At 43.5% G+C, this 14,684-nt stretch overlaps 1 protein-coding gene across 1 annotated transcript in view; it reads left to right on the top strand.

The window, feature by feature from the left end:
• Positions 1 to 14,684, top strand: part of col27a1a (collagen, type XXVII, alpha 1a) — a 282,454-nt gene that overhangs the window by 95,138 nt on the left and 172,632 nt on the right. Inside the window, exons 9-12 of the mRNA XM_036977752.1 lie at positions 7,446 to 7,499; positions 8,232 to 8,276; positions 13,557 to 13,610; positions 14,408 to 14,452. Coding sequence (XP_036833647.1) covers positions 7,446 to 7,499; positions 8,232 to 8,276; positions 13,557 to 13,610; positions 14,408 to 14,452 — 198 coding nt within the window. The remainder of the gene's footprint in view (positions 1 to 7,445; positions 7,500 to 8,231; positions 8,277 to 13,556; positions 13,611 to 14,407; positions 14,453 to 14,684) is intronic.

Here is a 14,684-nt window from a genome sequence, read left to right as displayed (position 1 = left end):
ATATTAATGTCATCTTTTACTAGCAAATTATGTTAACGTGGGCATGCCTCTCCCTAATATCAATATGCCTTGTCCATTGCTGTTTTGGTTAGTAATTATTGCCTTATTTCACTTTAGAGCCTCTAGCCCTGCTCAATACGCCTCAGTTAACCCTTTAGTCCCATCTCCCACACATGCGCTGACCTCACCTGGTTTAAATGATGTTTCTAGAGACAACATCTCTCTCATCGTCACTCAATGAATAGGTTTACCTCCACTGTATTCACATCCTACCATACCCCCTGTCTGTCCATTATGCCCTGAATCTATTCTACCATACCCAGAAACCTGCTCCTTTTACTCTCTGTTCCGAACGTACTAGACAACCAGTTCTTATAGCCTTTAGCCGTACCCTTATCCTACCCCTCTGTTCCTCTGGTGATGTAGAGGTTAATCCAGGTCCTGCAGTGCTTAGCTCCACTTCCATTCCCCAGACACTCTCATTTGTTGACTTCTGTAACAGTAAAAGCCTGCCAACCCTGATGTCCTAGCCGTGTCTAAATCCTGGCTTAGGAAGACACCCCAAAACCCTGAAATGTCCATTCCTAACTATAACTATCTTCCGACAAGATAGAACTGCCAAAGGGGGCGGAGTTAGCCTGCAGAGTTCTGTCTAACTATCCAGGTCTGTGCCCAAACCATTTGAGCTTTTACTTTTAAAAAACAAGTCTCTCACAGTTGCCGCTTGCTATAGACCACCTTCTGCCCTCAGCTTTGCCCTGGACACCATATGTGAATTGATTACCCCCCATTCTATCTTCAGAGCTTGTGCTGTTAGGTGACCTAAACTGGGACGTGCTTAACACCTCAGCAATCCTACAATCTAAGTTTGATGCCCTCAATCTCACACAAATTATCAATGAACCTACCAGGTACAACCCCAAATCCTTTAACACGGGCACTCTCATAGATATCATCCTAACCAACCTACCCTCCAAATACATCTCTGCTGTTTTCAACCAGGATCTCAGTGATCACTGCCTCATTGCCTGCGTCCGTAATGGGTCTGCGGTCAAACGACCACCCCTCATCACTGTCAAACGCTCCCTGAAACACTTCAGTGAGCAGGCCTTTGTAATCGACCTGGCCCGGGTATCCTGGAAGGATACTGACCTCATTCCATTAGTAGAGAATTCCTGGTTATTATTTCGTCACCATCTTAAATAGCATGCCCCATTCAAAAAGTTTAGAACCAGGAATAGATATAGCCCTTGGTTCACTCCAGACCTGACTGCCCTTGACCAGCGCACTCACGATATGCAACATTTCAGAGAAGTTAGGAAGGCTGTTAGGAAAGCAAAGGCTAGCTTTTTCAAACAGAAATTTGCATCCTGCAGCACAAACTCAAAAAGGTTCTTGGACACTGTAAAGTCCATGGATAATAAGAGCACCTCCTCCCAGCTGCCCACTGCACTGAGGCTAGAAAACACTGTCACCACCAATAAATCCGGGATAATTGAGCATTTCTTTAAGTATTTTTTACGGCTGGCCATGCTTTCCACCTGGCTACCCCTACCCTGGTCAACAGTCCTGCACCCCCCACAGCAACTTGCCCAAGCCTCCCCCATTTCTCCTTCACCCAAATCCAGATAGCTGATGTTCTGGAAGAGCTGCAAAATCTGGACCCCTACAAATCAGCAGGGCTAGACAATCTGGACCCTCTCTTTCTAAAATGATCCGCCAAAATTCTTGCAACTCTCATTACTAACCTGTTCAAACTCTCTTTCGTATCATCTGAAATCTCCAAATATTGGAAAGCTGCCGCGGCCATCCCCCTCTTCAAAGGGGGAGACACTGTAGACCCAAACTGCTACAGACCTATATCTATCCTACCCTGCCTTCCTGAGGTCTTCGAAAGCCAAGTTAACAAACAGATCACTGACCATTTCGAAATCCACCGTAACTTCTCCGCTGTGCAATCTGGTTTCCGAGCTGGTCATGGGTGCACCTCAGCCACTCTCAAGGTTCTAAACGATATCATAACCACCATCGATAAGAGACAATACTGTGCAGCTGTATTCATCGACCTGGCCAAGGCTTTCGACTCTGTCAATCACCACATTCTTATCGGCAGAATCAAAAGCCTTGGTTTCTCAAAGGACTGCATCGCCTGGTTCACCAACTGCTTCTCCTAAGAAGTTCAGTGTGTCAAATCGGAGTGTCTGTTGTCCGGACCTCTGGCAGTCTCTCGGGCCGACTCTTTTCTCTGTATACATCAATGATGTCGCTCTTGCTGCTGGTGTTTCTCTGATCCACCTCTACAACACCATTCTGTATACCTCTGGCTCTTCTATATATTAACTAACCTCCAGACGAGATTCAATACCATACAACTAGCCATGGCCTCCAACTGCAAGTAAAATTTATGCATATTCTTTAACCAATCGCTGCCCGCACCTGCCCACCATCACTACTCTGGACAGTTCTGAATTAGAATATGTGGACAACTACAAATACCTAGGTGTCTGGTTAGACTTTAAACTCTCCTTCCAGACTCACATTAAGCATCTCCACTCCAAAATTAAATCTAGAATCGGCTTCCTATTTCGCAACAAAGCATCCTTCACTCATGCCCTCGTAAAACTGACTATCTGGGCCTCCCGGGTGGCGCAGTGGTTAAGGGCGCTGTACTGCAGCGCCAGCTGTGCCATCAGAGTCCCTGGGTTTGCGCTTAGGCTCTGTCGTAACCGGCCGCGACCGGGAGGTCCGTGGGGCGACGCACAATTGGCCTAGCGTCGTCCGGGTTAGGGAGGGCTTGGTCGGTAGTGATGTCCTTGTCTCATCGTGCACCAGCGACTCCTGTGCGCGCTAACCAAGGTTGCCAGGCTCTCGTTGGCTGGCCATTGCTTCATATTCATCACCAAACCCACTGGCTCCAGGTCATCTATAAGACTTTACTGGGTAAAACCCCACCTCAGCTCACTGGTCACCATAGAAGGATCCACCCGTAGCAGGTATATTTCACTGGTCACCCCCAAAACCAATACCTTTTTTGGCCGCCTTTCCTTCCAGTTCTCTGCTGCCAATTACTGGAACAAACTGCAAAAATCACTGAAGCTGGAGACTCATATCTCCCACACTAACTTTAAGCACCAGCTGTCAGAGCAGCTCACAGATCACGAACTGCACCATCATAGCCCGTCTGTAAATAGCTCATCCAACTACCTCATCCCCATACTGTTATTTATTTTATGTATTTTGCTCCTTTCCACCCAAGTATCTCTACTTGCACACACATCTTCTGCACATCTATCACTCCAGTGTTTAATTGCTATATTATTTTGCCACTATGGCCTATCTATTGCCTTTCCTCCCTTATCCTACTTCATTTGCACACACTGTATATAGACTTTTTCTATTGTATTATTGACTGTATGTTTGTTTATTCCATGTGTAACTCGCAGTAGTAAATGAGAACTTGTTCTCAACTGGCCTACCTGGTTAAATAAAGGTGAAATAAAACAAATAAAAAATTAGTGCAGGGTGAACTGCACATAGTGGACTTCCTATTTGGGTACACTCCCTCAGCACTAACAGTATAACTCATGTTCATAGGCACATGATTACTACATACAATGGCTGTAGGATCAGCAGATGCATTACGGACAGTAAGAGGGACGTAAAACAAGGTTATTTACATTGTATCGTCCAACGCCACTAGAATATTGTACATTTGCTGAAGCATTATGACAACTCAGTGACACAATGGTAGAGATTAAATGAGCTTGACTTGGGTCATTGATAAGTCATTGTCTCAACTCAGCCCTTTAATGCTGTAAAAGGATCCAGGAACCCAAATGATTTGGGTGGATCCCATCCTCTTATAATACATGTTTTGTTTCCAGAAGGTATCACAATTGTTAATAAATATTACACCCACAGAGCTGCAATAGTCTTGTAACCAGTTATCGAGAGCTAAAAGGCTGCTGAACTGCTCAATGCCGCTATTTAGGGAGGGCAGAGGGCCAGATATTATGGGGCTGTTTGTTGGTGTCAAGTAGAGACCCAATCGAACCCTTCATTTAAATTCCACCTAAAAAGACATACCCAAATCTAACTGCTAATAGCTCAGGGCCTGAAGCAGGGATATGCATGTTCTTGATACTATTTGAAAGGAAACACTTTAAAGTTTGTGGAAATCTAAAATGAAAAGTCATGTTTTCTATTTTATTTTTGTTGCATCATCCAAGAAATGCAAAAGAAAGGCCATACATTGACATAGATGACTCATTTCAGGAAACTAGGCGTATGTCCCGGGTCACCACTTCACAAGAGAACCGTTTGAACAGAAACTTTTTTAAAATCAAAATTAGTTTTTGGCCAAAAATGCCTTCTGGAACGTGCACTTTCATGTGCCTTAATAACAAACCTCTATACCACCTGTAAATACGAATATTATTTTTTTACGAGCCTAGTTGGTTTGGCCATGGAAAAAGCCAGCAACCTCCCTGCTAGCCATGATTGGCTGAGATAATGTGTGGGCTGGACATGCTGAGAAATGAGTTTGGATTGGTCTGCCATATAGCATGCTTCTGTCTATTTGAGCTGGTTAGTATGTGTACGTAATCCTGTCTAACGCGGATTTCTCAAGTGTCAGTTGTGCAGAGGTGAGGACGGAGTAACTGAGTAAAATAACGTACTTTATTCTGAAAAATAAATCTGCCAAATAAATCCACGCAGGGAAAACAAACCCTAACACAAAAGACTAACACAAGACCAGGAATAATCATGCACAAAATAAATGAGGACCAGAGGGTTAAATAGGGAAATAATAATAATGAAATGGGAACCAGGTGTGTACAATCAAGAAATAACAAATGGAAAAAGAAACGTGGATCGGTGTCAGCTAGAAAGCCGGTGACGACGACCGCCGAACACAGCCCAAACAAGGAGAGGCACCAACTTCGGCGGAAGTCGTGACAGGCTTTAAAATAAATATATTGCATATTAGAACTGCATAAGTGTTGCTCTCCACTTTCTGGAGGACCAAGTTTTGATATCAGTGGAATTAGAGTTTGATAGCCAAGGAGATGGAGAAAACACCTGTCTAGGGATTACATCTTCAAACTAAGGGCAACCATGGCATCCGTGACAGGGAGAAGTGTCCATCCATGATGTATATGTGTAAGATAGTCTAGCTAGCTACATTTTCAGATATTACACATTTCTAATTTTGACATAAAGACTTTTCATTTCAAGGTAAAGTGTACTGTTAGCTCACTAACGTTTGCTGGCTGACTCGCTAACTAACGTCATGCATTGGGATTCATTGTTTACCTAGTTAGCTATCTAGCTACATTCCTTAAAAAAATACTCTCATCTTAGTGTGCCAGAGCTCAGAATAACTGATGCATTTTTGAACGCTCAACACCCTTTGAATATGTCCGGTGTCATTAAACATCGGCAAAAAAAAAACATAATTCAGTTTTTGTCAGCAGCCGAGTTACAGTCACCAACGCTCTTGTGATAAAAAGCCTAACCAGCTCTATTAAGGCGAGTAAAATGGTCAGAGTGAGGTGTTCTCTCATTATGGATGTAGCTAGCCAATGTTTGCCAGTTAGCTTGGGTGCTTGACTGTAGTTGTAAGGTCAGAGCTTTTGGAACAACCTTACTTATTGTCTGGAGCGTCCAGTGTGCACTCTGAATGCGAAACCACAGATAAATCGTCAGAGCGAGTAATGTTCAGTGAGCTGTTCTCTCTCTCTCTCTCTCTTAGATGTCTGGAAATAGCTGGAAAGTTTGAACAGAACGGTTGGATCAACCATTAAATAGATGGGTGGGGCTAAGGCTTAAGAGGGTGTAGACAAAGAGGGCTCTCCAATAGTAGTAACAAAACATTGAAATACGGTTTTCTCAAAAGTTAGTTTACAATTTGATCAACTTTCAAAGCAGAATTACTTTCCCATTGTTTCTTCAAATGCAGTGTATGATATACCATTTTGTAGCACTGTCTCTACTTTTATCGAATGTAAAAAACAGAAATTAATATGTTGCTACATAAGACCGAATCCAGGTGGTGAGTCACAATTTTCCTTTTTGTGGCACCTGACCCCATGACTGAACATTAGTCCAGGTGTGACAAAACTTGGGCCTGTAGATCCTGCCTTGTTTTCCAGCAGCAGACTATGATCAATAATGTCAAAAGCCACACTGAAGTCTAACAAAACAGCCCCCACAATATTTTTATAATCAATTTCTCTCAGCCAATCATCATTTATTTAAGTGCTGTGCTTGTTGAATGTCCTTCCATATAAGCATGCTGAAAGTTTGTTGTCGGTTTGTTTAATGTAAAATAGCATTGTATCTGGTCAAACCCATTTTTTTCTTACAGTTTACTAATGATTGGTAACAGGCTGATTGGTTGGCTATTTGAGCCATTGAAGGGGGCTTTACTATTCTTAGGTAGAGGAATTACTTTTGCTTCCCCCGAATACACTTTCAATTAGGCTTAAACTGGGAAAGTATGGAAAATATGAGTGGCATAATCGCTGTTCCATCCAAGATGTCAGACCCCAGTGGCATGTCATTGTTGACAGAGAAAAAATAATCAGTATATCTTCCGCAATCCTTTTACAGAATTTAAAATTACAATGCTTTTCTTTCATAATTTGGTCAGATATAGTTGGATGTGTAGTATCAGCAATTGTTGCTGGCATGTCATGCTTAAATGAGCTAATCTTACAAATTAGAAAATCATTAGTAGTTAGCAATATCAGTTGGTTTTGTGATGCATAAGCCATCTGATTCAATGAATGATGGAACTAAGTTTGCCTTTTTTCCCAAAATTGAATTTAAAGTGCTCCAAAACGTTTTACTATCATTGTTGATATCATTTATCTTTGTTTAATAGTTCATTCTTATTTGTATGCAGTTTAGTCTTGATTTCCCAATTTGCAATACGTTTGCCAATCGGTTGTGCAGCCAGACTTATGAGAGTCAAAATCGAGCTCAGGTGCATCCCGTTTCCATTGATCATCCTTGAGATGTTTCTACAACTTGATTGGAGTTGATTTGGAAAGGCAAACGCATGTCTATATAAGGTCAGTTGACAATGCATGCCACAGCAAAAACCAAGCCTTGAGGTTGAAGGAATTGACCACAGAGCTTGAGAGGATCTGCGGAGAAGAATGGGAGAAACTCCCCAAATGCAGGTGTGCCAAGCTTGTAGCGCCATACCCAAAAAAATTCTCGCTTCGCAGACCTATTGCTTTTACTTTCGGTATAGCATGTCTCATAGATTATGTGACTCACGTTATTGAGCCGTTACGGTGACATGGCAGCTTTGGTTTAGTTTGACCGTTATACTACCTATTACTCTGCACAAGGCGCTGTCTGTCACTGGCTTACTGTAATTTTTATCAATCTTTTCTATCTGCCTTTAACCCCACCTTCCTCCTTTCCCACAGGGGGAGCGAGGTCCAGATGGAAGCCCAGGTGCCAAAGGTTATCCTGGCAGGCAGGTGCAGTAAATCCTCTGGTGTGCTGGGACTGTTATAGTGGGGTCAGGCTTGACTGGTACAGTGGGGTCAGGCTTGTCTGGTACAGTAGGGCTAGGGTTCAGATTTGACTAGTAAAGGAGGGTCAGGGGTCAGGAGGTTATGCTCATCTAGAGTAGGGTTAGAGGGTTCAGACCAGCTCTTAACTGGTTGATTAAGGAGGATTAAGTGTTAACAGGTTGTACCTGTGTAGGGGAGAGTGAATGTACTAGAGCTATGAAGCATAATTATGCGTATCACAATTCTGCACATCTACACAAGTGCAGGACAAGAGTTGTTGTCATGTAAATCATGCCACAAAGAGTCAGTTGAAGAGCTATAGTAAATCTTCCTAAGAATAAATGTTCTGACAATAAATTAAGAGACTCTTTTAACTACATACTTCAAACCCAAGTCTGCTTCAGTCACAGCTGCTTTCCTGGCATCTACTCTGGGTTACTGTGTTTCTAGAAACTGCTACACTAGAGGAAGTCCTGTCTCTCCCTGCTGTTAATCACACACCGACTCATAAATTCCCAATTAACAGACTAAAAAAATTGCACAAAGAAGCACGAACACACACACACACACACACACACACACACACACACACACACACACACACACACATAGTGTCACTGTGATAATTGGTTGGTTTTTATCTTACCACTAATTGTGTTTAACCGTTCAACTACTTTTTCTCTGTCTTTGTCTTAGGGTTTGCCAGGTCCCATAGGAGCCATTGGGCCAAAAGGCACTCGGGTAGGTGTACCCTTAATTCCCTCTATCCCAATTATTTTCCAGTGGAGCCTGACTTTCTTTAGCAGTGCTATAGCCTGGACATTTGAGTCATACCCATAAACACCACACTGAACGCTGTTGTCATGCCTACGGGTCGTGATTTGATCAATTCTGGAAAGAGGCTGATGTTCTTATGTTTACTGTATGTTTTTGGTTTTCAAGGGCAATCCGTCTCTGTCTTCTATGTTTCGGCTGATCTGACCTTGACCTCTATGCATCCAGCTTGACACAGATTTTACTACTCTCTGTTTACAGTGGATCGTGTCTCCAGTCTCCAGCAAAACACACTCGCTTGCCAAGAGTTGTTTAATCAAAGTTATTGGTTTTGTCTGCTATAACCCCAAACACACACGTACTGTACTTCTGCCTTTTCCACATAAACAGTTGTCTAACTGTATACAACCACCACACTCACACACACACACTCAGTGATGTGATGTTATGTTGTGCTTCATTAAAGACCCTTTATCAGCTCCCTTGGCTGTTCCATAACTGGCCCTGACCCCACCGGCTGGAATTTCCTGTTTACAGTAGTAAAGAGGCTTTCCATCCTCTCCTTCTCTCCATCAGCAACCCCCATCCCCTGATCTACCACACAACCACCCCCCTGTCCTATCTACATCCATTCCCTACCTACCTATAACTACCATCGTATCTATCCCCTACCTACAACCATAAGCTATGCATCAACCAACTCCCTCCCAACCCTTGGTTCACACATCTACCCCTTATCCCATATTTACCTTCAAGTACTTACCTACCTATAGTATACTACAGCTACCCTGTCAATTACATCTAACCACCCTGTATCTCTGATCTACATCTACCCTGTCTGCTAATGTGCCTCACAACCAGCCCCTGATCCCCTAGCTACAACTAACCAACTCACTACGACTAACCACCACTATCACTCAGCTATAACCATAATCTACAAACTACCTAGGACTCTATTTTTAACTAGCGTTAATGCACCCTCTTTGGGAAATTTGACTTGTAAAAGCCAGCGCTCCTCTTTTATATCAGCTTGCTTGGGCTGAGGTGGGAATGGTGATGTATTTGTGGTGTGTCCTGTAAATCCTGTGTGCCAATTTCAAGCAGCGTAACTGGTGATATTTAAGACTCACCGAAAGCTGTCCTTAGCTGTAACTCAATTGGTTATGGCATCAATTTTGCCAGCGGAGGCACACAGTAGCTTAATCAGAGACAAGATGGTGCTGATAGAGATGGCAGCTTCGCTTCAAGTCCTTAGGAAACTGTGCAGTATTTTTTTCTTGCATTGTTAGTGTTATTACATACAGCCGGGAAGAACTATTGGATTTCAGAGAGACGTCAACTTACCAGCACTACGACCAGAAATACGACATTCCCAAAGCGTATCCTTTGCCTGCATCTCCCAGGGCATTTGAACTGATTCCAGAGGCCAACCAGAAACAACGCCATCGGAGAAGGTGCCGGCGCGGTCTTCTAGTGAGACTTTGGATGTGCGCACACCACCCACCACTTCCGAGTATTTTACTCTAATGTCCAATCCCTAGTTAACGAAGTGAACAATTAGGGCAAGAGTTGCTTTCCAAAGAGATATCTGGGATTGTAACATACTCTGTTACACGGAGACATGGCTAGCAGGGGACATGCTGTCAGAGTCCGTACATCCAACGAGATGTTCAGTGCATCACGCCGAAAGGAAAAAACATCTCTCTTGTAAATAGAAGGGCGGGGGTGTATGTTTCATGATTAACCACTCGTGGTGTAATTGTAACAACACACAATAACACAAGTCCTTTTGTTCACATGACCTAGAATTTTTCCTCACAACCAAATGCCGACCGTATTATCTCCCAAAAGAACTCTCCTCAGTTACAGTCACAGCCGTGTATATCCCCCGCAAGCGGATACCAAGACGGCCATCAAGGAACTTCACTGGCCTTTATGCAAACTGGAGGCTGCATTTACTGGGGGATTTTAACAAAGCTAATCTAAGAACAAGGCTACCTAAATTATATCAGCATATCGAGCATATCAAGTAACACACTCGACCACTGCTACTCTAACGTCCGCAATGCATACAAGGACCTCCTTAGCCCTCCTTTTGGCTAATCTGACCATGACTCCATCTTATTTCTTCCCTCCTATAGGCAGAAACTAAAACAGGAAGCACCCGTGCTTAGGTCTATCCAATGCTGGTCTGAATATCAGATCCACGCTTTAAGATTGCTTTGATCACGTGGACTGGGATATGTTCCAGATAGCCTCAGACAATAACATTGACGAATATGCTGACTCGGTGAGCAAGTTTATAAGGAAGTGTATAGGAGATGCTGTACCCACTGACTATTAAAACCTTCCAATAACCAGAAACTGTGGATTGATGGCAGCATTCGCGCAAAACTGAAAGCACGTACTACTGCATTTAATCATGGCAAGGTGACTGGAAACATGACCGAAAATAGTGTAGTTATTCTTCCCTCCGTAAGGCAATCGAACAAGCCAAGCGTCAGTATAGAAACAAAGTGGAGTCGCAATTCAACAGCTCAGACACGAGACATACATGGCAGGGTATAGAGTCAATCACGGATTGCAAAAAGGAAACCAGCACCGTCGCGAACATCGGCGTCTTGCTCCCAGACAAATTAAACAACTTCTTTGCGTGCTTTGAGGAGAATACAGTGCCACCCACATGGCCCACTACCAAAGACTGTGGGATCTCATTCTCTGTGGCCGACGTGCTAAGATAACTGAACTAAATGACACTCACCCCGTCGCACTCACTACTTTCATCACAAAGTGCTTTGAGAGACTAGTCAAGGATCATATCACCTCCACCCTACCTGTTACCCTAAACACACTCCAATTAGCTTATTGCCCCAATAGGTCCACAGATGATGCAGTCGCCATCACACTGCCCTGTCCCATCTGGACAAGAGGAATTCCTATGTAACAATGCTGTTCATTGACTACAGCTCAGCATTCAACACCACAGTACCCTCGACTCATCATTAAGCTTGAGACCCTGGACTTCCTGACTTCCAGGTGGTGAAGGTAGGAAACAACAGCTCCACTCCGCTCATCCTCAACACTGGGGTCCAACAAGGGTGCATTCTCAGCCCTCTCCTGTACTCTCAGTTCACCCACGAGTGGCCATGCACGCCTCCAACTCAATCATCAAGTTTGCAGATTACACTACAGTGGTAGGTTTGATTACCAACAACTACGAGACCGCCTCCAGGGAGGAGGTGAGGGCACTCGGAGTGTGGTGTTAGGAAAATAACCTCTCACTCAACATCAGCAAAACAAAAGCAATGATCATGGACTTCAGGAAACAGCAAAGGGAGCACCCCCTATCCACATCAATGGGACAGCAGTGGAGAAGGTGTAAAGTTAAGTTCCTTGGTGTACATATTACTGACAAACTGAAATGGTCCACACACACACACAGTGTGGTGAAGAAGGCGCAACAGCGCCTCGTCAACCTCAGGAGGCTAAACAAATGTGGCTTGTCACCGAAAACCCTCACTAACCTTTACAGGTGCTGAATTGAGAGCATCCAGCTGGGCTGTATCACCGCTGGTACAGCACTGTACTGCCCTCAACCGGAGGACTCACCAGAGGGTGGTGCGGTCTGCACAACGCATCACCGGGGCAAACTACCTGCCCTCCAGGACATCTACAGCACCCAATGTCACAGGAAGGCAAAAAGATCAAGGACAATAACCACCTGAGCCACTACCTGTTCACCCTGCTTCCATTCAGAAGGCGAGGTCAGTACAGGTGCATCAAATGTGGGACAGAGATTGCAAAACAGCTTCTATCTCAAGGCCATCAGATTGTTAAACAGCCACCACTAGCACAGAGAGGTGACTGCCTACCTACAAACTTGATATCATTGGCCACTTTAATAAATGGAACACTAGTCACTTAAATAATGCCACTTTACGAATGTTTACCTATCTCGCATTACTCATCTCATATGTACAGTTTATACTGTATCCTTCTATCTATTTATGGTGAGAATGTACATGGCCCAAATGAAATGCAATTTCATCTATTTCTGGAGAAGTACAAATATGGTTGGTTCCATGATGTTTAGAAAACATTACATTTGCGGACAGTATAACGGTGAGTGGACATTCCCCCTTTCTCTTTATATTCAATCTTTATCCAGCTCCTGTGAAAGTCTATGGAGGATTTGACACACATTCCAAAGTTAAGTTGCCTTGTCTGTATTATACACCCATGGGGAGAAATTCTGGTAACTGTATTTAGACATAGTCTATATAAAACAAGTGGTTGTTAAATTTGTATTAGAATTATACACTGTCTTATCAATAGCCTAGTGAATTGAATCTTGCTTATTGACTATGTTTGGCATGTCCATGTCCAGACTGCAATTTACAGTCGGCCTAGCCCCTATATCAGTGTGAATGCTATGGCCTATGTTTAACAATATATTTCCATATTGAAGCAATGCCATTAGAACAATGTAGACTGCAAACATGTTTATCAGATATGGGGCAGGCTATTTAACAAACTATGCTATAATAGACTAAAATTTAAATTGCAATACACAACTTGAAGTAACAACATATTTAGACATGGAGCATGTTCTGGTTGGACAGTGAGGGGCAAGCCTCAACATACCCATAACTTGTTTATTTATCAAAATAATTTGCGCCAGCTACTGCGTCCCCCCCAATACCAGTGGTGAAAATAGCTCAAATATTACTGACACCCCACTGAATCTATAACGCTAGCACTAAGACATACCATTCCATTAGGTTTGTTAAAATAGAGCACATCTAAAAATGCTACATCTCAATCAACTCCTGATCTACGTAGTCTATTCCCTATGCCCTATGAACCTTCAACCTTAACCCATCAGCTTAACCAGTATCAGCACCCCACTGTCTTATAGAAAACATTGCTACTGGAATTGCTGCTGTTGTTCCTGGTCTTGTTCTGTTTTGTTGCGCTGCGTTAAACCGCTATCAACAGGCCAGATTGGTGTCATCTTCAGAGATCCCTGGCGTGAGGGTATGTGCCCTTGGACTACATCGTGGAAGCCAGCACCATGCAGTCCATGGGCATATACACTTGCCTCATGGCTTAGTTCTTCATGGAGACCTGATCCATCAACCCTGGAACCTTCAGACCCCCAGCACTGGACTCCTCAACTCTCAAGCTATAATAGATCTACTTCGCAGTCATTGAAAATGGAATTCCTCTACCTCTCTCTCTCTCTAGGGCTTCATTGGAATCGCGGGCCTTTTTGGCCTACCTGGTGCTGATGGCAAAAGAGTATGTTTGTCTTTTTTTTACCTTACCGCTACACACATCAAAATACTCACTACGTCTGTAATGATTAGGGCCAGGACTTATTCCTGACCTCACCACACATTGTGTACAAGAATGGAGGCAACTCTGACTACCTGTCCCAATGGTGACTCTGATCTTCCCTCCCTCGGTTTCCATAAGAGACAACCAGTTTATTGTTTTGATTTAAATGTGGGAACTGCCTCCAGCATGCTATCAGGCTGCATTGAGTAAGACAGTGTGGGAGTGTTGGTGATGACTCATTGTGACCCCCCTTATTGAGCCTTTGAACTGGCTAAACTAATCAAGGCCTTCCTAAAGCTCAGCCTCCAAAAACACCAGACCATTGCCCTACTTATCGCATGCACCAGGGGTTACGTCATGGGTGAGCCTGTAATGGACTTTCCACTATGCAGCTCCACCATACTGTAGCAGGCTAATCTTTGTCTGTTGGTCACTGTGTCTGTCTGTCCTCTCTAACTTCCTCCTAATCTTCAAGGAAGACACCTATATGGGACAGAGCACGATAAAATAGCTCCAATTAGCTGGCACAGCTGTAGGTTTGTGCAGAGCAATGTAGAAGCAATAAAAGTATGCATATACATCGAGCAGTATTTACAGAGTAGCTAAACAAAATACCAACAACAAGTAGCTTACAGTCTGTGATGGTTTGACATTATTACATCAGTGTAGTTAGTAGAATTATTCCCAGAGAGTACAATGTTGCTCTGAACTTATTATTGTCTCTCTCTCTCTCTCTCTCTCTCTCGTTCTATTTTCAGGGCATTCTTGGGGAACCAGGGAAGAGGGGCAAGATGGGTAGGCCGGTAAAGTTGTCTCAACATACTTTATAGATAATTATTTATATGAACTGTTATGAAATGCGTTGATGTCAGCCACAGCAGACGCTGTGTTAAAACCTAACCCACAGGCTTAAGATATCTATGGTCTCCAGAGACTGATACCGACAACACTAACAGGACGTACAGTATATAGTGTCATGGAGGCTGCTGGCAATGATAGACATAGCTCAGAGCTGTGTTTAGCTAATGTTAGCTT

This window comes from Oncorhynchus mykiss, chromosome 5 (assembly GCF_013265735.2).
Source record: "Oncorhynchus mykiss isolate Arlee chromosome 5, USDA_OmykA_1.1, whole genome shotgun sequence".
Taxonomy (NCBI): domain Eukaryota; kingdom Metazoa; phylum Chordata; class Actinopteri; order Salmoniformes; family Salmonidae; genus Oncorhynchus; species Oncorhynchus mykiss.
The sequence above is the reverse complement of the archived record's forward strand: the minus strand, read 5'-3'. Positions and strand labels throughout refer to the sequence as shown.